This window comes from Podarcis erhardii (assembly GCF_964252035.2).
Source record: "Podarcis erhardii genome assembly, chromosome: 16".
Classification (NCBI taxonomy): domain Eukaryota; kingdom Metazoa; phylum Chordata; class Lepidosauria; order Squamata; family Lacertidae; genus Podarcis; species Podarcis erhardii.
Window position 1 is genome coordinate 15,949,351 of NC_138514.1, and position 26,058 is coordinate 15,975,408.

The 26,058-nt window shown below is 43.9% G+C and overlaps 1 protein-coding gene across 4 annotated transcripts in view; it reads left to right on the forward strand.

Moving 5' to 3' along the window:
* LOC309331864 (G protein-activated inward rectifier potassium channel 4-like) overlaps window positions 1–24,442 on the forward strand; it is a 38,433-nt gene extending 13,991 nt beyond the window's left edge. For 2 of the 4 annotated variants that reach the window (XM_081844400.1, XM_081844399.1), the window contains 3 exons: window positions 11,573–11,851; window positions 13,338–14,586; window positions 22,652–24,442. In XM_081844400.1, the coding sequence (XP_081700526.1) occupies window positions 11,633–11,851; window positions 13,338–14,586; window positions 22,652–23,010 (1,827 nt within the window). In that variant the 5' untranslated portion in view covers window positions 11,573–11,632 and the 3' untranslated portion in view covers window positions 23,011–24,442. Of the gene's footprint in view, window positions 1–11,422; window positions 11,852–13,337; window positions 14,587–22,651 lie in introns of those variants that run through there. The other 2 variants (XM_081844402.1, XM_081844401.1) reach the window with 2 other exon arrangements.
* The last annotated feature ends 1,616 nt before the right edge of the window (window positions 24,443–26,058 follow it).

The window sequence follows — 26,058 nt, forward strand, 5'->3', positions numbered from 1 at the left end:
CCCAGACCATTCCAATTCCCCAGTTTCACAACTGGGCCACTGAACCGCTGTGTTCCCTTTCCCAGCTGCCATGTCTCCAGATGTCTTTTCACATACACCTGATCAGGAAGGATCAAAAAGGTGGCTTGGACAGGTGTGCCTGTGGGTACTCTGGACCTCTGGCATGTATTTTGAACATCTAGGATGAGATGTATTAGAAGCAGAGCATCGCAGGAGCTTTTGTACTGCAGTCACAAGGCACTTGTAAAGGGTAGGAAATATGTGGCCCACTCCCCCCCAGAATAGCCAGTTCATCGGGGATGATGGGAGTTGTAGCACAGCAATATATGGAGAGCTGCAGGTTCCCCAGATTTGCTCTAAGGAATCCGTCATGGTTGCTAGCCAGTCATTCCTTTGATTGGGAAATTGCTTGCTAATGGCCCACAGTGGGTGGCTGATGTTTTCTCAGCAGAAGCTGGTAGTTGGAAGAGGTCACCCTTGCAAGAATTAGCCATCAGAGCTTTGAGAAGGTGACCTGCTAAGGGGAGGGACTGGTGTAAAGTATGAAGGGCAAATAAAATGCACCTTTTGTGGGACAAGAGATACAGGTGAGAGTGAGATGAGGACTTTGGTGATGTTGGGGAATGGATCTCTTGCCTGGCAGCTGTGCTTATGCTGTTTTGGATAATAACCAAAGGCTCATCTAGTCCAGCACCCAATTCTCTTGAAGGATCAATGTGTATATTGTCCCTTAATTCGAACTAGCTGGCTTTCTGTTGCAGTTTTCCTTTTTTTTTTAAATGATATTTATTAAATTTTTAACAAGAAAAGAGTTACAAAACAAAAAACAAAAAACACAAGAAAAATGCAAAAACCAGAATTTAACATAAAAAGAAAAAAAAGAGAAAAAAGAAAAATCCCTCTTTCTAATATCTTACCGCTCATTTACTTATTTTCTTGACTTCCTCACACCTCCCTTTTTTGTATTCCATTTAGAAGTTTGTTCAGCAAATTCATACCCTCTTAATTTACCCTTAATTATTTATCCTCACATATTATAACTTCAAATTTTCGTCTAATATCAATCCATTCTTGCATATTCTTATTTTACCTTATTACTAGAACCACTTCATTTCATTTCAACGTCATTAACATTCCTGTTGCAGTTTTCCATTCTTGCACGATGCGAACACTTGCAGAATCGTAGGGTTTTAAAATTTTCCAGCAGGAAAATTCTCACCCGAAAAGGAGGAGGAGCGAAGGACAGGACCAGCATGCTGAAGAAATTGTGCAAATATGTACATGAAAGTGTGCATCTATTTGCATGAATGCTGGATGAAACCAGTTCCCTGACTAAGTGTTGTGAAATGCTGCCAGGGTCACGGGGCAGAAGGTTCTCAGGCTTCGCCCATCCAACCACCTCCTCCTCCTCCCACCTGGCACCTGCTCAGACTGCTTTGAACCTGGAGGGAAGGGCTAAGAGATGCTTGCTGCCTCTTCAGCCTGGGCAATGCTATTATGTCACATAATTGGCTTAGCCATCTGCTATTACACTGTCAGCCCCCACACCCTAACCAAACATGGATGTGCAACTGGACTTGGCTGTAAACCCATTATTTTGACACACCAGTGACTGAGACGGGAGATCCCTCACCAGAACGGTCAAACCCAACCTCTAACCTGCCACCACTTGCCATCTGGCATGGACAGGGGCGTGATGGGAAGAGGGAAGGCAAATCACCAGCTAAAGGAAAGGCTGTTTTTCTCGCTAGACTTTAGACTGCTTAGCTTTCGTCCTCTTTTGCCCCAGCTAGTTCCAGCTGGGAGCATTAGGGTTGCCCTGTAGGGGTCTGTGCAAATACAGGCATCCTCTTTCCGCAGAGAGGCATGCAGATTACTTCTGTGGATTATATACAGTATGTTGTGGGTAGCAAGAGCTCTTCTAATGGATCATTCTTAGCACCCTCACCAAATGTTCTTGGGAGAGAAGATAAAAAAACCACTAATGCCCATCTGCAGTATAGATCCCTGGTGGGTCCCCCCCCTTTTTTTTCTTTTGCAGTTTTGGCAATGCTATGGGTTCAAGCATTTCCTGCAGAGCAGTCAATAGGGATGGAGGAGAAATTTGGTTTTGTGCAGGTTTAACGAGAAACTATCAAGTTTGCACTTCTTGAATTGAAAGAAAACAAACCTTTGCATTTTGCAATTTCAATTCTCCACCCAAACATTAGGCTGTATCAGCTAAGTTCTACTAAGAGTAGATCCATTGAGATGAATGTATCTAAGTTAGATGCGTCCATTTACTTTAATGGGTTTACTCTGAATAGAATGAGTATTGGACGCCAATGTGTACAAAAAAATGCATATATTCGAGCAAGCGACATGCAAAAAATGCATTGCCTTAGGGGGAAATTGCTTGCAAATAGGTGTATATTAGTCACCATTGCATGCTAGGGAGTGTTCATTAGGAGAAATTCACACTACAATGCTGATGAATTTTCATGGGGATTTTAAAAGGATCTCAAATTGCTGCAGAAATGTGGAGAACCTAATTTAAGATTGAAAAAATGAAATCGACATATCATCCATCCCTCATGCCGGCCCGAGTGGCAGATCTCTGGTTTTGAAGGTCACTTTGAACTAAAATCTTGCATCTCTGTCTTTCTTAGCCTGCACTTTTTCAAATCTTCATGGATGTCTTCTGAAGACTGAGATGCAAATGGCAGCCTTTGCTGCTTCTAGCTCATTTGGACTCAAAATGCACTCTAAAGCGCTTGCTTTGTACTTCTTAATATTTGAAGGGTCCATGTAATTTCTAAACCTTGGAATGAGGAACTGTGACTGGTCCCAGCTGCTGTCACATGAACCCATGGAGAAAAGCGACCATAGCTGTTTCAGACATGGCTGGACACACCCAATGTACACAAGTCATTTTGGATTGTGCCATTAACATGCATATCCCCCAAATTCCAACCTTGTGTTCCTAGAATTCCTGGTTTTCCCTGTCCACTCACCATCAGGAGACACTATGGAATACATTTGTCCTCATTTATCAGGGCCTATGGGGACGCAGGTGGCGCTGTGGGTTAAACCACAGAGCCTAGGACTTGCCGATCAGAAGGTCGGCGGTTCGAATCCCCGTGACGGGGTGAGCTCCCGTTGCTCGGTCCCTGCTCCTGCCAACCTAGCAGTTTGAAAGCATGTCAAGTGCAAGTAGATAAATAGGTACCACTCTGGCAGGAAGGTAAAAGGCGTTTCCGTGTGCTGTTCTGGCTTGCCAGAAGCGGCTTAGTCATGCTGGCCACATGACCCGGAAGCTGTACGCCAGCTCCCTCGACCAATAAAGCGAGATAAGCGCCACAACCCCAGAGTCGGCCACGACTGGACCTAATGGTCATGGGTCCCCCCCCCCATCAGGGCTATTACTGGGAGCTAGAGTGCATCAACAATTGGAGGGCACCGTTGGTTACCCCTGCCATATATAATCATCATCATTACCATCGCCCTTAGGATGGAATTCAATGTCGTGCTAAGTGGGGCGTGTGCACAAGAAATAAGGTACACCCATGCAATGAGAGAAGACTGTGAGGTGATAGGATGGCCATCTTCAAATACCCGAAGGGCTGTCATGTAGAGGATAGGGTAAGCTTGTTTTCTGCTGCTCCAGAGGATTCAAATTGAAATAAAGGCGATTCTGAGTAAACATTAGGAATAACTTTCTGACAGTAAAAGCTGTTTGACAGTGGAATGGATTTCCTCAGAATCAGGTGCACTCTCCTTCACTGGAGGTTTTTAAACAGTGTTTGAATGGTCATCTGTCAGGGATTCTTTCTTTTTTTTAATCAATTTTTTTTTCTGGTTTTCCACAAATTTTTGAACACACCAACAAATAAACAAAAAAACATAAATCATAACCTTATTAAGACTAATCTTATTAACATTGTTAAGTGACTTCCTCGTATCCCCCTGCTTGAATTTCAGTGTATATCATTTTAACGGTTTTCCAAAACCTATATTCTCATAAAATTAACTTAATCACTTAACATCTTTCTTACTTTCCTAATCTAAATTTCAACATATTGATTTATCACATTACATATTTAAATCCTAAGCTTATCTGGTATTTGCAAGCTTTTCCAATTAGTATCTGTCAGGAATTCTATAGCTGCAATTCCTGCATTGGGCCTTGGTGTCCCTTCCAACACTACAGTGCTATTATTCCTCCCTCTCCTCCCTGTGTGTGGGCCCCCTAAACCTGTTCTAGGTTTCCCCTCAATCCCCCAGCTCAAATTTAGAAGGTGCAGGATGAGAAGGGGAAATTGTAGCATGAGTGGACCTTGTTCCACACATGAAACAACTTAGCTGAATCCTCCCTTTAGCATGTATACTGTACAGTGATATCTCGGGTTAAGAACTTAATTCGTTCTGGAGGTCCTGAAACTGTTCTTAACCTGTGATGGACTATATGGAACTGGCGGAAATGACTGGCAGAATCAGAGACCAAGGAGAGGAGTCGGTGGAGAAAGATTGGAAAAAATTTAAAGATTATTTACAGAAATACTGTAAAATTAAGGAGCTTTAGAAAAAAGGTGGAATAAAGTTATATGGCTTTGGCAGAAATGTTAGAAGGAACTAGGTATAGATAGATTGTTAATGCATTAAAAGGGGAAAAAACTAGGTTACAATATGTTAAAATTGACTATAAGACAGAAAATAGATGAAGATGGAAAGGACTTGCTGAAATAGTTAATTGAAGTGGAATACAAAAAGGGAGGCGTTGAGGAAGTCAATGAAACAAGTATATGAAAGTTAAGATGGAAAATATTGGAAGTGTTTTTAATTGTTTTTGTTTTGTTTTGTTAATTTAATGTTTTGTGTAGTGTTTTTGTTTTTGTTTGTTTTTCTATGTTTAACTTTTCTTTTTTCTTTTTGTAATCTCCAAAATGTTAATAAATATTATTTTTAAAAATAATAATAATGAAAAAAGAAACTGTTCTTAACCTGAAGCACCACTTTAGCTAATGGGGCCTCCCGCTGCTGCCGCCGCGCCACCCCACGATTTCTGTTCTGATCCTGAAGCAAAGTTCTTAACCCGAGGTACTATTTCTGGGTTAGTGGAGTCTGTAACCTGAAGTGTCTGTAACCTGAGGTACCACTGTATATTGCTTTTAGAATAGGATAAGCTGAACACTGTGAGGCACGTGATGCAGGTGTTTTAAAGGCTACTGCAATCTTAGGCTGTCCTAACACAGTTATAGCACCAGTCTTGAAAGACCTACATTGGATCCCAGTATGTTTCTGAGCACAATTCAAAGTGTTGGTGTTGACCTTTAAAGCCCTAAATGGCCTCGGCCCAGTATACCTGAAGGAGCATCTCCACCCCCATCATTCAGCCTAGACACTGAGGTCCATCTCCAAGGGTCTTCTGGTGGTTCCCTCACTGCGAGAAACGAAGCTACAGGGAACCAGGCAGCGGGCCTTCTCAGTAGTGGCACCCGCCCTGTGGAACACCCTCCCATCAGATGTCAAAGAGATAAACAACTACCTGACATTCAGAAGACATCTGAAGGCAGCCTTGTTCAGGGAAGTTTTCAATGTGTGACATCTGTGTGTATTTTTGGTCTTTGTTGGAAGCTGCCCAGAGTAGCTGGGGAAACCCAGCCAGATGGGTAGGATACAAATAAATTATTATTATTATTATTATTATTATTATTATTATTACCGGCAGTGCTGGGTGATATCTGCTTTTCAATATAGCGATACATCACCAGCTAAACATCGCAATATACTGATATATCACGATGTCTGAAATATGTAGAGGCATTGGCTGACTTCACGGTTTTTCCTATGTTGTGATTTTTGCAAAGTGCACACACACACACACACACACACACACACACGATTCATGATATATTACCAAGTCAAAATCTATGAAACCGATATCACGATCTGGATTTCAAACTGGTTTTGGACGATATATCGATCAGCCCTAGTGTCCAGATGACAGGAAGCAGAAGGAAGTTCCACTCTATTCTGCACTGCTCAGGCCAATGTGGGCACCAGTTTTCAGAAAGGACCCTGACAAACTGGATCATGTATGGAGAATGCTGAAAGATCTGGAAACCAAGTCCTGTAAGGGGTGGTTGAGGGAGCTGGGTGTGTTTAGCCTGAAGATAAGAAGGTTAAGGGAAGATAGCTCGTTTAATTTCATTGTACACATGTTGTACAATGACAATAAAGGTATTATTGTTATTATTAAGGGGAGGGAGGGCCACATGAGATAATTTTTCAAATATCTAAAGGGCTCTGTGTGATGGAAAATCCTTTTTCTCCATTGCTGCAGGAATAGAATGAGTGGGTGAGTTTTTATTTGTTTATAAAAGTATTTGTATACTGTCCTCTCACAAAACACCAGGGTGACGTACATTATTATAGGCAAGCATACAAAAGCAATATAAAGTAATTATCAAAAATACTGGTTAATCAAGTGACACTTTAGCTTCAGCTAAACTTTAGGAAGGACTTCCTAAAAGGAAGAGCTGTTTGATAGGGGAGCAGCCTGCCTTGCGAGAGGGTGGGCTGTCCTTGGCTGGAGTTTTTAAAGTTTTGGTTGGCTGGCCTCAGTTGCAAGTTTCCTGCATGGTAAATCCATGTATAGAGGAGGATCAAGATGATCAAGGCAAGCCTTATGAGGAATGGTTGAGGGAGCTGGGTATGTTTAGCCTGGAAAAGAGGCTGTTGAGGGGAGATATGATAGCCATATCTTAAGGGCTGTCACATGGAGGAGGGAGCAGGCTTGTTTTCTCCTGCTCTGGATGGTAAGGACCTTAACCAATGGCAGGGCCTTGAACCTTGGGGTCCCTTCTATCTCTACAATTCTATGAAATGCATATATGTTTAATAATTGAGCCATACAGCCAGTGTCAGATTCTTATACAGTGGTACCTCAGGTTACAGATGACGCTTCAGGTTACAGACTCTGCTAACCCAGAAATAGTACCTTGGGTTAAGAACTTTGCTTCAGGATGAGAACAGAAATTGTGCAGCAGCGGCGCAGCAGCAGCAGCAGCAGGAGGAGGAGGCCCCGGCCCCATTCGCTAAAGTGGTGCTTCAGGTTAAGAACAGTTTCAGGTTAAGAATGGAACTCCAGAATTAAGTTCTTAATGCGAGGTATCACTGTATATCCAATTTTAGCTGAGTTGGAGCAGTCCCATTTTACAGTTTCAAACACTTGTAGATTTATTATTTTGTTCTTTTTGATGTGCGTGCCTTGATTATATCTTAATGAAAAGCTAGAAAAATAAATTTTCAAACTGTTTCCATGGAAACTTGAAGGTTTCCTGGTAGCTTGCCAGAGGTTTTTCTTTAATGAGAAGATCCATAATTACAGAGAAGATGCCCAGAAAGATGGGTGGCCTGCCCCAGGCTGCTTTAAGATGTGCTGATCCCCTAAATTACATCAAGTTTAAAAGTTTAAAAGTTTAAATTACAGTTCATCAAGTTTAAAAGTTTAAAAGTTTAAATTACAGTTCATCAAGTTTAAAAGTTTAAAAGTTTAAATTACATCAAGTTTATTTTTTAAAAGGCCCTAGAGCAGGCGTAGGCAGACTTGGCCCTCCAGATGTTTTGGGACTACAACTCCCATCATCTCTAGGTAACAGGACCAGTGATAAGGGATTATGGGAATTGTAGTCTCAAAACATCTGGAGGGCTGAGTTTGCCTATGCCTGCCCTAGAGCATTGGCAAAATAAAAATGAAAGGTGTCTTATTCTAACAGAAACAATAAACTTTTCTATTTGCACGTATACCAGTACACAGACAAGGATGCAACTAAAAGCTAACCATCAAACTAAAACATGTATCTTGCAATAAGCCTACAGTTGTACCCTGGTTTTCAAACATCTTGAGAGTCGAACGTTTTGGCACCCGAAAAATCAAATACCGGAAATGATTGTTCCAGTTTTCGAATGTCCGATGTGACTTCCACAGCTTCCGATTGGCTGCAGGAACTTCCTGCAGCCAATCGGAAGCCGCGCCTTGGTTCCTGAATATTTTGGAAGTTGAACCAACTTCCGGAACGGATTCCGTTCAGCTTGCAAGGTACATCTGTATTTGCATATGAAATACCTTTAAATTTAGTAACATGTTTGCATTTAGAGGCCCAGCATAACCTGGGGTTCCAAATTGTAGTTTATTTAGCTTGTGCATAAATCCAGCATCGGGAGAACCCCAGTTGTTCTGCCCTTGATTGCAAGAGGGTGTTAGTTGTACTGTGGTATGTGCTCAGAGGCTGCAAGCCAATGGCAAGGCGTAATGTTGGACTGGGAACCTTTCCTATCTGAAACCTTGGAGATCTGCTGCCACTCAGGGCAAAGGCAATGCTAAGCAAGATATACCATTGGCCTAACTCAGCACAAGGAAGCTTCCCATGCTTTTAATGAAGGCTTCTCTCCCAATGCAGTTAGAAGCAGTGGCAGCAGGATTTTCATCAGGATTACAGTGTGGAGTAGCCCTCTCTTTCCCAAGGTCCTGCTGCAATCCTGCTACCTCCATCTGTGAAACACGGGGGGCTTTAATAATCCAAACGTAACAATCTGGGGTTAGGAAACCTTGGAGCATTTAGGTATGGGTGGGTGAATCTGTGACTCCCCGTTTCTCAAATTCAAATCTTCACATTCTAACATCAATTTGTGTGTGGGTGTTTTTTTAATCCTCTTGAAAATTCATCAGCCTTTTAGTGCAAATTTCTCCTAATATACACGTTTTTGTAAAGTAATTTCCCCTAATATTTTCCCTCATAAATGCCCTTTTGGGCACACTAAAGTGCACACAATTTTGTACGCATCACAAAATTCAGAGAAACATAGATTTCAAAAGATGTCTGTGTTGCTGTTTGCAAATTGTTTTCGAAACCATGAATTAAGGAAATTCACTTTTTAATGCAAACTGAATCCAATTCCCCCTCCCCTATCTTTAAGAAATTTTCTGTTTGGATAGGCAAGATGTTTTGGGGACTGATATATCTCTCGCTTTGAGGACAGAGGCCTCTGGTGCCCGCTCACAAACAGGGCAGTCCAGCTAACCTTTTGAAATGACCTTTGCCAGACTCTAATAGGATCTGGTGCTTAAGAGGACCTCAGCCTAAATCAGGTGTATTCTGAGCAAAGGCGGGTAAAAATGGAAAGCTTGCATATTTCTCCTGCGGATTCACTTGGGAGGAGCCCCTTCCTGACCCAGGAAGCCAGTTCAACTCTCGTAATCATGTTGTAACGGGGAATCTCCTCTGTGCAGCTTACATAATACTCTGAAGAATGAGGTTTTGAACTGGTCTGGGTATGGAAGGTTGTCTGAGAGAATCTCGTGAGAGCTTATTATTATTATTATTATTATTATTATTATTATTATTATTATTTCTTATTTATACCCCGCCCATCCGGCTAGGTTCCCCCACTCTGGGCGGCTTCCAACAGATTAAAAACAGAATAAAACATCAAATATTAAAAACTTCCCTAAACAGGGCTGCCTTTGGATATCATCTAAAAGTCAGATAGTTGTTCCTCAACACCTGATGGGAGGGCGTTCCACAGGGCAGGCGCCACCACCGAGAAGGCCCTCTGCAGTGAGGGAACCGCCAGAAGACCCTTGGAGTTGGACCTCAGTGTCCGGGCAGAACAGTGGGGTGGAGATACTCCTTCAGGTATATTGAGCTGAGGCCATTTAGAACCTCAAGGGGTACAAGACCCAGGTGGATAGATTGTCCCTCACAGGTATGGTAAAGGACCCCTGGATGGTTAAGTCCAATCAAAGGCAACTGTGGGGTTGTGGCACTCATCTCACTTTCAGGCCAAGGGAGCTGGCGTTTGTCCACAGACAGCTTTCTGAGTCATCTGGCTAGCATAACTAAACTACTTCTGGTGCAATGGGACACCATGATGGAAGCCAGAGTGCACGGAAACACTGTTTACCTTCCTGCTGCAGTGGTACCTATTTATCTACTTGCACTACTTTCGAACTACTGTGTTGGCAGGAGCTGGGACAGAGCTCACCGCTGTCACACAGTTTTGAACTGCCGACATTCTGATCGGTGGGCTCAAGAGACTCAGAGGTTTAGACCACGGCGCCACCCAGAGGAATGAACATAGGGAGCTGCTTTCTACTGAGTCAGACCATGGGTCCACCACCTAGGTCAGTACTGTCCAGTATCAGTGGCTGTCCAGGGTTTCAGATGGGGGACATTCCCAGCGCTGCCTGCTGGTGCTGACAATTGAACGTTGTGCCTTTTGCATGCAAAAGCAGTGCTCTTCCACTGAGCTGTGACCCCTCCCTATTGGCGGGGGTAGGAGAGCTGAAAAAGAATGTCAATATATTTCACATCTGGCAACCAATGCGCCCCTTTGGTTTCAAATAGTACATGGGCAGACAAGTCTAAAAAGCCCGGGACACAGATTTTTGTGGCCGTCTAGCAGCTATGGTGGATCATTTACCAGAAATAATGTATTTAGCGTTAACTCTGGAAGTGTCTACTTGATTCTGAGCAAACTAAACTTCCTGATGCATATTTTGCTCTAGGAGGCTTAGTTTGGTCAGAATCAAGTACACACTTCCAGAGTTAATGCTAAATACATTACTTCTGGTAAATGAGCCACCATAGCTGGTAAAAGGTAAAGGGACCCCTGACCATTAGGTCCAGTCGTGGCCGACTCTGGGGTTGCGGCGCTCATCTTGATTTATTGGCTGAGGGAGCCGGCGTACAGCTTCTGGGTCATGTGGCCAGCATGACTAAGCTGCTTCTGGTGAACCAGAGCAGCACACGGAAATGCCGTTTACCTTCCCACTGGAGTGGTACCTATTTATCTACTTGCACTTTGACATGCTTTCGAACTGCTAGGTTGGCAGGAGCAGGGACCGAGCAACGGGAGCTTACCCTGTTGCGGGGATTCGAACCGCTGACCTTCTGATCGGCAAGTTCTAGGCTCTGTGGTTTTAACCCACAGCGCCACCCGCGTCCCTCCACCATAGCTGGTAGGGGGCAGCAAAATTTTGTGTCCCATACTTTTTGGATTCATCTACCCAGGTGCTATCTGAAACCAAAAGGGCTCATAGGTTGCCAGATGTTAATTCTTTTTCCGGCTTTCCTACCCCACTGTATACATGAAATGACTTTGAGAGAAATTATCCAGGGATTTCCCCTGCTCTTTCTCTTTCTCTCTCTCTCTTTTTTAAAATTTTATTTATTGATACTTATTCAAAGATATACAGAATTACATACTCATTACAAAGTATATTTTTAATAATATACTAAAACAGCTACTTCATCTAAAATTGGAAATTTCTTATGGACTTTTGGTATGAAAGAGAAAATGAGCTTGTAATATCTGGATTTGACGATCAAAAAAATACTGGTTTACAGAAGATAGAATGGTTGGACCTTAAAGAATATGTAGCTGCAGAGAGCAGGAAGTTCTTTTATTTTACTCTGTCTTGCTTTGGTTTTCTTTCTTTCCCCTTTCTCTTGTTTTCTCCTCTAGATTTCTCCTTTTATATTCTTCCTTCTGACTTTGCTCTCTCTCTCTCTCTCTTTTCCTATGAAAGGATCCTTCACCGGAGGAAGCGTAAGGCCCTGGGTTAGGCCCCCACCTTGGCCTGAAACAAATGATGGTTCTGCCCCTGGCTCGCAGCAGCATGGAGTTGCAGCCAGACAACGGGCTCTGTGTCCGCAACAACACTGGCGACTGGAGGCTGAAGTCTGAAGAGTCGCGAAGCCGCAGAAACTCCATCCCCCCAGCGAAGGCTCCAATTGCCAAGCACATGTTGGCTTACCTGCCTCGGCCCCCCACAGAAACAAGCCAATATGGGACCTTTCCTCAGAAGGTACGTGGCTGAGGGACCCAGAGTTCCCTTGCTGGTTGAAACACTCTGGGAATCACACCTCTCTGAGGGGAGCAGAGGGTCTCCTCACAACTCTCCCTTAACAAACTACAGTTTCCAGAATTCTTCAAGGGGAAGCCTGCTTGTGTATATACAAGGACATGGGCATCAATTTACGATGGGGTGGAAGGTTCACACGCTATGAAGGACTTGCTCACAATTTTATTGACAGCTGCACGAATTATGATAGCTAGGAAGTGGAAGGGGCGAGAAGAATATAAAATAGAAGAATGATACAAAGAGGTGTGGGATGTAGCTATTAATGATAAATGAATATGTGTCATTAAAGGTAGACGGGGAATATGCAGGAGAAATGATTTCGAGGAGATATGGAGGGTGTTTGTAGAATTCGTACTGTTAAAATGGAAAGGGGTCAAACCAAGAGGTGTTGAAATTTTGGGAGGTTGGAGAGTTACGATGGAATGGTCTTGGTGGTGGGGTGCACATTTTTATTCTTATTTATTTATGATTATTACTTCCTAAAAATTTTTAGGGATGTGGGCATGTGGGCCCTGGAGGGTTGGCTGGGGACAGGAGAATATAGGCCCCTTACTTTAAAAGGTGGGCCACCCCTAATTTCAACAATAAATGCTTGACTTGACTACTGCTTCCTTCTCTTAAGTTTGAGTGAATTGTCTTACCTTGAACAAAACTTGGATAGAGCAATTCCATCTGAACATCAGAGTTGTGCTGTCTCTGATGTCTTTTTGGCACCTACTGAAGAACTCCCTCTTCCAACAAGCCTTTTCAGATACTTTTTTCCAGTCTGAATCTGTACTAGAATTGTTTGTAAGATGCTTTATCTTGTGTTCTTTGCCATCCTGGGATACAAATTTAATAAATGAACAAATAAATAAATGGTGTGACAGATCCAGTTGCCCTGGTGACCTGTTGGCAATTTCTAGAAGGGATTTCAGAATGTTTGCAGGGCTTTTTTCCCGTGGGAATTCACTGAAATTCAGATCCATCACCTCTCTGGTAGGTGCCACTGCCATTATAAGAGAACAAGGGAGGCGTTCATGGTGAGTTCCAGCACCTTTTTCTCTAGAAAAGTAGCAATAGGAGAAATACATCCTTGCCAAACAAAATACTGTTAGGGGGAGGGCTGCAGCTCAGTGGTAGAACATGTGCTTTGCCAGCAGAGCATCCCAAGTTTGATCTTCAGGTAGGACTGGGAATGTCCTCTGCCTGAAACCACAAAAAGCCACTGCCAGCCATTGTTGGCAATGCACTAGATGGACCAAGGGACAAAAGTGATATAAGACAGCTTCCAGGTTTCTATCCTTATCTTCTGGGGGGGGGGGTGTCCTTCAGCTTCCAGTATGGGGTTGTGCTTCAGTGAAGAGCTTCCATGATTAAGCCTTAACTAACGACTCACTATTTTGGAAGACAGAGATGGAGAGCTTACTAAGTTTGTTTTCTTTTCCAGCCTGAAATGATAGCTGTTTCGATGGGTCCTTTAGACAGGAGCCCCCAGCAAACGGAAACTGCAGCCACCAAGAAAAGTGCCCTGACATGCAACTATGTGTCAGTACCCTGCAGCTCAAACATCCCCAATGACAGGACAGTCCTCCTCCAGCGGAGGCTCAGCACCGCAGAGCAGGTTGTGCCTATCAAGCATCGTCCCAGAGTCTCAATCGATACAGATGAGTTGCCCAGATACCACCGGTCCTCCAGGACTGACCCGCCACCACCTTCTCTGTTGCGGGACCTCAATGCCCGGCTTTATCCCCAGCACGCTTTCAGTGCACCCAACATCATCAACTCGTCGCGGAACAAAACCCCAACCCGTAGCATCATTTCTGTGCCCTCCTCGGACAAAGGGCAGAGCCGGCGCTGTAAACTCATAGACGATGACCGGCAGTTTGGCTGGGGTAACAAGCAGCAGCGGCAGCGCTACGTCACCAAGGTGGGCAAGTGCCAGGTGAACCTGGGCAACATTCAGGAAAAGAAGAGGTTCCTCTCAGATATCTTTACCACCATTGTGGATCTCAAGTACCGCTGGTTCCTCTTTGTCTTCAGCATGTGCTACATCATCACCTGGGTGGTCTTTGGCATCATATATTACTTTGATGCCTGGGTCCGAGATGATGTCAACCACATAGGTGACCCCGAGTGGAAGGCTTGCATCGAGAACATTGATAACTTCATCTCTGCCTTACTGTTCTCTGTAGAAAGTCAGCGGACAATTGGCTACGGATCTCGGATTGTGACGGCCAATTGCTCAGAAGGGGTCATCTTGCTAATGGCCCAGTCCATCATTGGTTCTATGATTGATGCCCTCATGGTGGGCTGCATGTTTGTCAAGATCTCCAGACCCAAGAAGCGTGCCCAGACCTTAATATTCAGCAAGAAGTGTGTCATCTCCCACCGGGATGAGAAGCTCTGCCTCATGTTCCGCATCGGAGATCTCCGGGACAGTCACATGGTAGATGCAAAAATAAGAGCCAAGCTAATCAAGTCCAGGCAAACAAAGGAGGGGGAGTTCATCCCACTGGAGCAGTCAGAACTGAACCTGGGCTATGATACGGGGGAGGACCGACTGTTCCTGGTGGAGCCACAGATAATTTGTCATGTCATCAATGAGGTCAGCCCCTTCTGGGAGATGTCCGCGGAAACACTGAAGAAGGAACAGTTTGAAATCATCATCATTCTTGAAGGCATTGTGGAAGCCACAGGTGGGTGCACTGTAGAGTAGAACATCAAAGAAGGGGACATATTCTGGAAACCTGTTTGGGTGACCCTACAAACTCAGCATGAGTGAGCTTTGGAGAAATGATCCATGCAGTTCTGATTGCTAGCCCTACCTCACCTCTTCTTTCTTTTCTTCTTCTTTTCTTTATGAAAAAATATTTTTATTGATTTTCCAAATTATTACAGATCAAACCAAATTGCTGTAATACAATTTCTTAAAATCAAGTTCCCTGCTCTCGTTGCAATCATATGACCAAGATTCCCCCCCCCCCATATCAGCTTCATTTTTTATTTAGTCTCCAGTTGACATCCTTCACTGGCCATCAAACCATTCTTCTAGCTGTCTGCTTTTTCACCTTACAAAACAGCACCTCAGTTTCATCTTGTAAATATATACAGTGGTACCTTGGGTTACATACGCTTCAGGTTACAGACGCTTCAGGTTACACACTCCGCTAACCCAGAAATAGTACCTCAGGTTAAGAACTTTGCTTCGGGATGAGAACAGAAATCGTGCTCTGGCGACACGGCAGCAGCAGGAGGCCCCATTAGCTAAAGTGGTGCTTCAGGTTAAGAACAGTTTCAGGTTAAGAACGGACCTCTGGAACAAATTAAGTACTTAACCTGAGGTACCACTGTAATAAATTTCAAGTGTGTAGCCCTTCATGTACAATTTTATTCCAGACTTGGAATGTTGAAAGAGTTCAGTTCTTTCTCTCGCCGTTCAATCCTTTGCAGTGTTTATCTGAGTGGCACAAGGTTACATTCCATATCATTCCACTGTTATCAAGCTGACATGCGAATGGCAGCCATAGATATCTCACAGAGTGAACTTTCCAGACATCCACCATTAAATTCCCCTCTGGAGTTCTTTCTCAGCACACAGTACACAGCAATGTCTTTCCTAAGATTCAACCTCATTTCAGCATTTATCCAGCTGTGGGTCGTTTTTCTCTTTCCCCTCACTGCATTTCTCCAGCAACAACCCTGTCCAGCTGTATCATAATTAAAGTCCTTTCAACTTCAGTCGGGGGGGGGGGCAGAGCAAAACCTTATTAAATTCCTTGTAGAACATAAATCAAAAGCCTCCCTCCCTCTTTTTCCGAAGTGTCAAACAAATTAGCAACTACACATGTCTCTTCATTGTAGCAAAGGACAAGGGGAAAAAAAGACCATTAAGAAACCACAAGAAAGCACAAAGCTCCCCCCCCCCCTTCCCTTTCAGGCTGTTGTAAGGATTCTCAAGCTTAAGAAAACATTCAGATACCTTCAGAGAACCAGTCCCGGTTCTTTCGGTGGCTAATTGATTGCAACTTATTAGCATATGATGCTTTGAGAGCACCTCTTGATTAACGCCAATTATCCAGATTGAGGAGGAACCTTCCACAAATCATGCCCATAACGATGGCTCGTCCATGTCAGGGGCACACTCCCAGATCGCTCCCATTCTGCCTTTCAAGTTGGCAGACACAGGATTGCGTGACACTGCGGGATGCAATGAACTCCCCACTGAGGGGCATTGAGAGGGTTTATGCCAGGGATCAGCAAACTTTTTCAGCAGGGGGCCGGTCCACTGTCTCTCAGACCTTGTGGAGGGCCAGACTATATTTTTTTTGGGGGGGAAATATGAATGAATTCTTATGCCCCACAAATAACCCAGAGATCCGTTTTAAATCAACGGACACATTCTCCTCATGTACTGGAGTTTCCGCCGCCCATGTCTCTTGAAGGGCGATGATGTTAAAGTTTTGGCTATAGAATGGAATATCTGTAGATTGAGATAAACATCTAGACCAACCGGCCACATTCCATAAAAGGATATTTAGGGCACTGGCTGATTCTTGGATTTTGGGCACCCTTGGAGATTTTCAGCCATTGATTCTTTAGGGCGGTGGAGTCTGGTGTATTTGTAGGGAGGTGGGGTAGGATAGAAAAACCTTTTGTGGTAGGGACTGATTTGGTGTGTTTAGTTTCTCTGACAGTTTTCTCATGTAAAAACACACTGATTCCTGGACCGTCCGTGGGCCAGATTTAGAAGGCAATTGGGCCAGATCTGGCCCTCGGTCCTTAGTTTGCCTACCCATGGTTTATGCCTCATCTCCTCTCTTTCCCTTGCCTGAACTTCTCCGCAGCTGCTGGAGGGCTACAAAGAACATCCACCATTAACTCATTGGCGTGGCCAGAAACCATCTCACCTCTTTTTTTTTCTCAGGAGAGTGGAGGGTCCTGGGATCTATAGGAGAGCCAGAATATATGTGTCTCTGCACACCTTTCTTGCTACTTACACTCACCTCATTCTCCTGTTCTGTACATAGCATGCTTCAAATGTCTGTCCCAACCTTTCTGCAACCTCATGCCCTTCAGATGTTTTGGATTCCCAAGTCCCATCATCCCCAGGCAGCATGGGCTGGTGATAATCAAGCAAGTTGGAAGAAATACTTCTTTCTTTCTTTTTTCTTATTTTTTATTGAATTTATATACCTCCTATACCTGAGGGTCTCAGGGCGGTTCACAGAACAAAATCAAGATCTAAAACCACAAAATACCTAGTAAAAATAAAAATAGCAAGCCAATACCCCCCCCAAAAACCCCATTTTAAAAGGCCATAGGATATAAATCGGATCAACCAAAGGCCTGGTTAAAAAGGAACGTTTTTCCCTGGCACCCAAAGGTGTATAATGACGGCGCCAGGCGAACTTCCCTGGGGAGAGCATTTCACTGCAGAGAAAGCCCGTTCTTGTGCTGCCACCCTCCGAACCTTTCAAGGAGGCGGCATGCGAAGGAGGGCCTCATAAGATGATCTCAGGGTCTGGGTAGGTTCATATGTCATCTTTCAGTTAGGAAAAAAATCTGAGTCATTTACAATATAACAAACAATACAGTGGTACCTCGGGTAACAGACGCTTCAGGTTACAGACGCTTCAGGTTACAGACTCCACTAACCCCAAAATAGTACCTCAGGTTAAGAACTTTGCTTCAAGATGAGAACAGAAATCACGCAGAGACAGCGGGAGGCCCCATTAGCTAAAGCGGTACCTTGGTTTCAGGTTAAGAACCGACCTCCAGAACAAATTAAGTTCTTAACCCGAGGTACCACTGTAATCAAAACCATCTCAGTCAAAATTCATCAAAGGTTAAAAAATCTGGTAGTTATTTTTTTAAAAAAAGATATTTAACCTGACACCTCTAGGCAATCAGTACTGGTGCCAGGCAAGCATTCCCAGGAAGAGAATTCCATAAATGGAGGACCGCAACTGAAAGGGGCCTCTCCTCAGTCTCCAGCAAAGTCATATGGCTGGAGTTTCCAGAGGAGCAACTCAGAAGAAAATCAGTCTTTGGACAGGCTGATGTGGGTATGCTTCCTCCTCATGTTCAACAACATGAAGGAATTTAAATGTGAGCACCATCACTTTGTGCTCAAGTAACCAAGCTGAGAGACATAATCAGAGTAGTTTATAAGCAATTCAAGAACAAAGGAATTGCTGTTAAACGAAAGTAACATTTATTTGCGGTTGGAGGGAGGGAGCATTATGCAACACAACACACTAGCATATTTAATTCAGCCAATAATTTCTGTGTGCAAATGCATGTATAAGCACTGCCATCTCTGAGCATATCAATTAGGATGTTTTGTTCATTTGTTTTTAAAGTGGAATCCGCACTCTCAAGTGAAAGAAATGTGAACGTTTATTAAATTAGGGTTGCCATATTTCAAAAAGTGAAAATCTGGACACAAAAGTTGTGCTCCTACAGTGGTACCTTGGTTCTCAAACTTAATCCATTCCAGGGGTCCATTCGACTCCTGAAACTATTTGAAAACCAAGGCGTGGCTTCTGATTGGCTGCAGGAGCTTCCTCAACTCAAGCAGAAGCTGCATCGGACTTTCGGCTTCCGAAAAACATTCGCAAACGGGAACACTTACTTCCGGGTTTGCAGCATTTGGGAGCTGATTTGTTTGGGAGCCAAACCACCCGAGAACCAAGGTACCACTGTATTTTTAAGGACACTGGTCAAAAAAATCAACACTTCCAATATGAACTGCAATATGCCTGGATTTTCCTGGACATTTTGTCTGATTTCTGAAAATTCTGGAAGCTATTTTCAGTGTCCGAATCATGGACATATCTGGGAAATTCTGGATATATGGCAGCCCTAATTAAATGCACACAGAATAAACATCACAGAGACAAATCAAATCAAAACATAATTATTTGCAATGCAGGATGCTGTGTCCTATGCCATCTGGTGGTCATTCCTCTCCGTCTTGTCATTTCCAGAGGGCCTGCTTATTAAGCACTCAACATGATTAGTTTGTACAAAGTTTGTGGGGAGGTTAGATGACATTGACCACTTACTGAACATTCATTCTGATTTGTTCGTGGGAAGATTATAAAGTACTGCATCAAGCAAGCGTGATCCCCAAAGATCACAAAATGTCTGCTGGGGCAGGGGAAGTGAGTTTGTTGTGCGAAAACTCCAGAACTACTGTATTTTTCGCTCTATAGGACGCACTTTTTCGCCTCCAAAAATTAAGGGGAAATGTGTGTGCGTCCTATGGACTGAATGCAGGCTCCTTGGCTTCAGCAATAGCAACACGAAGCCTCTGAAGCGCAGAGGGAGCGCTCCCTCTGTGCTCCAGAGGCTTCGCGTTGCTTTCGCTGAAGCCTGGAGAGCGAGAGGGGTCGGTGCACACCGACTCTCCTGGCTTCAGCGAAAGGACCCTGAAGCCTCCGGAGCGCAGCGGGAACTCGTGCTGCGCTCTGAAGGCTTCGGTTCCTTTTGCTTGAAGCTGGGAGAGCAAGACTCTCCTGGCTTCAGCAGAGAGGGAGAGCTGCGCAGCACCCCTTCAGCGAAGCGGGAGGAGAAATGGAAGGGGCTCTGTTTCTCCTGTCGCTTTGCTGAAGGGGCGCTGAGCAGAGAGGGGGAGAAGTTTTTTTTCTTGTTCTCCCCCTCTAAAACAAGGTGCAGCCTATGGTCCAGTGCGTCCTATAGAGCGAAATGATACTTTAATTGCAAAGCCTGAATTTGCTGGTCTGTGACTGAATCCCACCTCAAAATAGCAAAATCCTAGAAGTGCCCTTTCTCACATACCGGCAAAATTGTTGGAAGAGGGAGCAGCAGCTTGGACAATTCCTTTTTTAAAAAAGTATTATTTAATTCCCTGCTTAAAAAACAAAACAAAAAACCACCAACATGAACAACTGAAAGCATCTAATGGGGGTTAAAAATAACAACTTGAATCCACATAAAAGAGCTTATTAAACAGCTGGCCGTGTTCCAGCAAAAGCTCTTTTCATATCATCCCCTCTTCAAGCCTGCCTGAAGTGTCTTCACCTGTTTCCTGGTGGAATTTAAGAGTTTGGAGTGTGGTAGGTCTCCTTGCTGGGGAGAGAATGCCCAACTTGGGCAGCATGGCCTGATGAATGTGGCTGCTTTCTCAGGCCAGCACCTGAGCCCCAAAATCCCTTGCTTGGGTGTTCAAATTCTGTTCACATATAAATACTGTCCCTTGAAGTCAGAACATGAACTGTCACAGTTTTGTGAATTTTGTACACTGGCTTCCGTACCATGCATTTAAAGCACGCTGCGTCCCCCAAAGAATTCTGGTTACCGTGTGTAGAACGTTACAGGCTAAAACTGGGGAGAGTCGAGGTGGGACTGGTTTTCCCCTTAAGTGGGTCCCCTACCCTTCTCTCCCTATAATACATGCACAGAATAAGGTCAGATAATTCAATCAGTAACAGAAATGGGAGCAGAAATTGCCATTATTTGCACATTTGACTGACATGAGGAAGGGAAAGCACATAAATATAAGCAGTATTCACTATTGTGATTTTTTAAAATCTACAAATGTTACACAAATTTGTTGTTTTCTGAATTGTTTTTTGGCATTCCCCTTCCATTGAAATGCACCGAAATTGGTCTTAGTCACAGCAGATAGTGAGACAAACAACGTAGGTTTTAGCAGAAGCCCATACGGTAGTGGAGTTGATTGGAACAAACACGGAATATGACAGATATCACTGCCCTAGCACAGAATGAGATTCCTCCCAGTTCTGAGTCTATGAAGCCGATACTCCTGGTGACTAGCAGCTTGTTTGTGCAATTGGATACCTGATATGACAACCACTTAGCCTCTGTTCAAAAAGCAAATTGGAGGTCAAAACAAGTAGAAGTGAGTGAAGTGATCATAGCTGAGCGGCAGAGCAGACGCTTTGCCTGCAGAAAGCCCCAGTTTCTATTTCTGATGTGGCCAGTGAAAAGGATCAGATAATAGATAGGAAGGATCCTCTCCTAGGAATCCTGGAGGACAGGTACCAGTCAGAAAATACTGATCTAGGTAGACCGAAGGCACAGTGGAAGATGGTGTTTGGGCCTCACTCTCTTTGCTTGCAGAATAAAAAATTATTCAGTCCCCAGCATCTCTGGTTAAAGGGGTCAGGTGATGGGAAAGAATCCCCTTTGCCACCACTCGAGACCCCGGACCACCACAAAAAACCAGAATGGGCAAAATGAGCAGAGTTTGACCTGGTATAAGGCCACTTCCTATGGAAGAGTGAAATCCAATCCAATATTTATTACAGTCAGTGTGCATCATAAAAAAACACCAAGATGCACATTGAACACATCCAGATGGGCATAACAGAGTAAAAACAATACAATAAAAAGTAAAAGTAGAACAGAGTGAAACAAAATGGGCACCAACATTTTAAAAGTTGTAGTTGTAACCAGTACTCCCCCCCCCCAAGAGGGGGCGTTACTCAAGGGTACACAATACTGGCACCTTTTTTTCTAGAAGAAAAGCACTGCCTGTAACACAAACTTCAAAGAGAGAAATGTAGAAATGCCTGAGGTCAGTTCCTGGTGGGTTCTGCTCGCTGCAACACAGCACTTGATCACCCTGAGAGCGATAAATGGAACAGTATCATCAATGCCTGGCAAGGTCAGGTGTCTTGACTCAGCTCCTTATTTCCTGGGTTGTCCTGTCAACACGAGGCAGCTTGTTAACTTTGGTGGGTAGAGTTCATGGTTGTACAGAAGAGAGAGGGAGGTCTCATGTTCAATCTCCAAAATATTTGATAGGGCTGGGAGACTTGTTTGAAATTACAGAGGCCCTTGTCAGTCACAGGGGACAGTACTGAGCTGGATAGACCAATGGCCTGATGAAATAAAAGAGCTGTATCCCACGTTCCTAAATGTGGGAAGTTCAAGACACAGTCATACCTTGGTTCTCGAACGGCTTAGTTGATGAACAAATCGGCTCCGGAACACAGAAAACCCAGAAGTAAGTGTTCCTGTTTTTGAACGTTTTTTGAAAGCCGAACATCCAACGCGGCTTCCGCTTGAGTGCAGGAAGCTCCTGCAGCGAATCGGAAGCCACGCCTTGGTTTTCGAACGGTTTTGGGAGTCAAACGGACTTCTGGAATGGATTAAGTTTGAGAACCAAGGTATGACTGTAGTTGGGCACATGTATCTTACAGAAACAACCCCAAAGTCCTCATTTCATGCAACACTCTAAGTCACAAAGCCAGTTCCAGGTTTCTGGGGGCCTTTGTTCCCCTCCTTTTTCTACTTGAACCCCACACTCTCCCTCTTGCACCCCCCCTTAAAGTAAAACAAGTCTTGATCCATATGGCAATCCCTACACAAAAATATGGGGGTTGCCAAATTCAGACAATGCCAATGTTTCAATTTCCACTCTTTGCCCTCCATTTTTCCCCCTGCAAACAACATAACTTAGAGGTATAACTTAATCTGTGATGCTATACATGCTTCCCCAGGAGTAAGTTCCATTGAACCCAATAGAGTTGTGAAGAGGCTGCATCCTAATGTTTTAATGTTGTATCTTAATCTTTTAAATTGTATTTTAATCAACTTGTTTTTATTATTGGTTGTTAGCCGCCCTGAGCCCGGTTTTGGCTGGGGAGGGCGGGGTATAAATAAATTATTATTATTATTATTATTATTATTATTATTATTATTATTATTATTGGACTGTATGGTGTCTTCCACATTTCCTACCGCCCACTGACATTCCTTTCCCCCCAGGAATGACGTGTCAAGCCCGGACCTCCTACATAGAGGACGAGATCCTGTGGGGCCACCGCTTTGAGCCCTGCATGACGTTGGAGAAAGGCGCCTTCCGTGTAGATTACACCCGCTTTGAGAAGACCTTCGAAGTCCAGACGCCAGTAATTAGTGCACGAGAGATGTATGAACAGCGGGAGATGGAAAACCAGGACCAGTCGACTCTCAGCTTGTACTGGGACCATCTGCTGCACCCCTGTCTGTCGACAGACCTCAACAACGATGGTCCCAGTGAGGAAGGCCTCTCTAAGCTGGGCTTCTCCAACATCACAGAAGAGGAGAGAAGCAGCGAATACAAAAACCCAGAGGGCAGTGTTTAAGCAACCTCAGGCATTCAGGGCTTCTCTTTCAACCAACAGGAACCAAGAATAAAGCGATGCCCTTCAGATTCGCAGGAGGGTAGCTGCTATTTTTTTCACATCATGTTGTGGTTGTTGCACTCCCGGGTAGAGCTGTATGGAAAGGCGGCTTGTTCTGTTTCAGCAAGTCCTCAAAGACGTCCCCTGCCCAGCCATTGTTGACTTCAGGGGACTCTTCCCATCAGCTCTCTCTGGGTTTGCCGAGTTAAGACGATGCCCTGAAATAAAATTGCACTACAGGACAGCTCTTGGGGCCGGATCCCTTACAAAGAGCAACTTTTGTGTTCCTGAATCAATGTCCGATTGGGGGTTCTGGTTTCTGCAAGCAGAAGTTCAACGCTGAATCTGTCCCTTTAAAAACAACAACAACCCAAAACCCTTTTGACTACTTTTATTGGCATAGCTATTGCTGTCAAAGCTGGATAGCTCGCAAGCGTTGACCAGAATCTTTCTTTGCTTCGAGTTTAACCATTTTGGAAAAAGCTTTGCGTTGGGTGTTCTGGGGTCTGTCCAGTTCTCTGGCTTCCCCCTTTTCTATGCCACATGCAGTAGGTGCCTGGGCTGCAGGCAGCACCCCCAACTGCAGCTCCCTCCAGGCGCAAATGCGAAAGTGTCTCATCTTGTCACAGTGCCATACAGAACTCTTTCTTGGTGGATGTGTTGTCCTATCCCTCCCTCCCTCCCTCATTGCCCATGTGCATTTAGCTGGCCCCATTTCTCTCCTTCTTTGCCTAATGGAAGCCTTTAGCTTCTGGACTCACCAGTCTTACGGTCCCTCTTTTGCTGTGGCTGCTGCTAAATGGAATTATTTTTTACACAAAGCCACACACCCTTTTCCAACAAGGACACTGGGAGGGGAAATGGGAAAGCGAATAAAGTTTATTCTTTGAACAATGATATATTGTGTGCCTTCATGCTTTGCAGATGAGTGCTGTGAGGCAAGTATCAACTGGAGACATGATCTGGAAATGTTGAAAGCATTGCGGGTGTCTGTGAATGGGACTTTCCCCTGGATATTTAGAGTGAAACGAGGTGGGAGAGGTGAGGAAAAGAAGATAATTTGGGAAGAAGAGCCTGTTCTGCAATAATGAGAAAGGTTACATGGGCTGTGTCTGTATCTCTTTAACTCAATCTCAATCTCACATTAACTTGTACTGCGAATGCCCTCCTGTCTACAGAGCAGGGGTGGCTATTCCTATGCTAGCATTCGGATGTTGCTGAAATACAGCCCCCATAGTAATTGACCACTGGCCTTACTGGGGCTGACGGGAGTGAAAGTCCAGCAACATCTTACCAGAGAAGAATGGCAAATTAAATTGTTGGACTATGCCGAAATGGCAAAATTGACTGGAAAGCTCAGGAACCAAGACCAAAACTTTAATAAGGAATGGGGGGGGGGGTTATAATTTATCTTGGAGATCACTGTAAACAGATGAAAACATTAGCAGGATTGCAATAACACTTGTAATGTAATGGGTATTATGGAGATAATGAAGGTTTTTTTTAATACAAAAATGGGAGTATTGAAAAGGATGCAGTAGAAAAGATTTGATAATAGAACCCATGGGGGGATGGTGGGAAGGCCAGAGATTCATTGGAATCTCGTAATTGTGGATATGTGCTGTGTTATCTTTATAATTTTATACTTGTAAAATCAAATAAAAAATATTTATGGGAAAAAGAGAGAGTCCAGCAACATCTAAAGGGCCACAGATTCCCCCGCCTACTACAGATCTTGCATTTCAGTTTTATTCTTTATTGAAAAACAAAAAGGTACAAAATTTCAAGTGCACAGAGTAAAATAAGACACACAAGAAAGAACAAGAGACAGTACCCGTGTAGGAAACAAAACAGAACAACAACAACAAAAGATATTGTGTACATTACAAAAAGGGGGGAAATAGTAGTTAAGCACACCTTAACCTAATATGGTGTTTAATAATAAAGACAAATAAAAAATACAATTAAAATAGTTAAACCAGCTGCCCCATGGAAAGTGTGCATGCTATACCGTGCTGTTCCTCTTTTCAAATGTGCATAAGTAGCTCTAAGCTTCAAAGGCAGATCAAAGGAACCTTGCATGCAGCCTCCATATGGTGGTCTTATTTAGCCTACTCTTGTGCATGGAAGGGCCATAGCTCAGTGGGAGACCATCTGCCTTGCATGCAAAAGATCTCAAGTCTATGCCAGCAATACTGACCTAGGTGGCTGGATACTCTGACTTTGTATAGTACTGACAACTTTCCTATGTTCCTGTGTAGGCTCTACATGTGTGTGAATTCAACATGGTGTGTCAAAGCCGTTATTGACAAGGCTAGAGTTGTAGCCATTGCTGCGTTCATAAACAGATTACCAGCCCTGAACAATCCACACCTGTCTTGAATTTACTCTGAGCTATTAAAACAAAACAAAACTGCTCAGTAGTTTCATGCAGAAGAAAAGATTTGTTGGCTTGGTCTCCAACTAAGCAACTTGCCTCAGCAAGTAGGTAAGACAGTACCAAACTGGTGCCCTGCTGATGCTTTGAATTACAATTCCGAAAAGAGATGTCATCCAGAACTTCACAGGGGCATCAGGTCTCAGAAGGCTGATGTAGGATTAAATGAGCTTGTTTTCCAGTGAGACCAAGTAGGAGGCAAAGTCCTAATACAGTGGTACCTCGAGTTACAAACGCCGCAGGTTACAAATTCCGCTAACCTGGAAGAGTTACCTCAAGTTGAGAACTCTGCCCCAGGATGAGAACGGAAATCGTGTGCTGGTGATACAGCGGCAGCAAGAGGCCCCATTAACGAAAGCATTTCTCTAGTTAAGAACAGTTTCAGGTTAAGAACGGACCTCTGGAACGAATTAAGTTCATAACTAGAGGTACCACTGACTGTATGACATTAAATGCAATGCTCTAGGCTATGCATTTAGGAAACAGAGGGAAAAAACTGAAAAACAGGGGCAAGGGAAATGGAGAGAACTTGCAAAACATGTCACTTTGGGGGAAATGACATCTATTCCTGA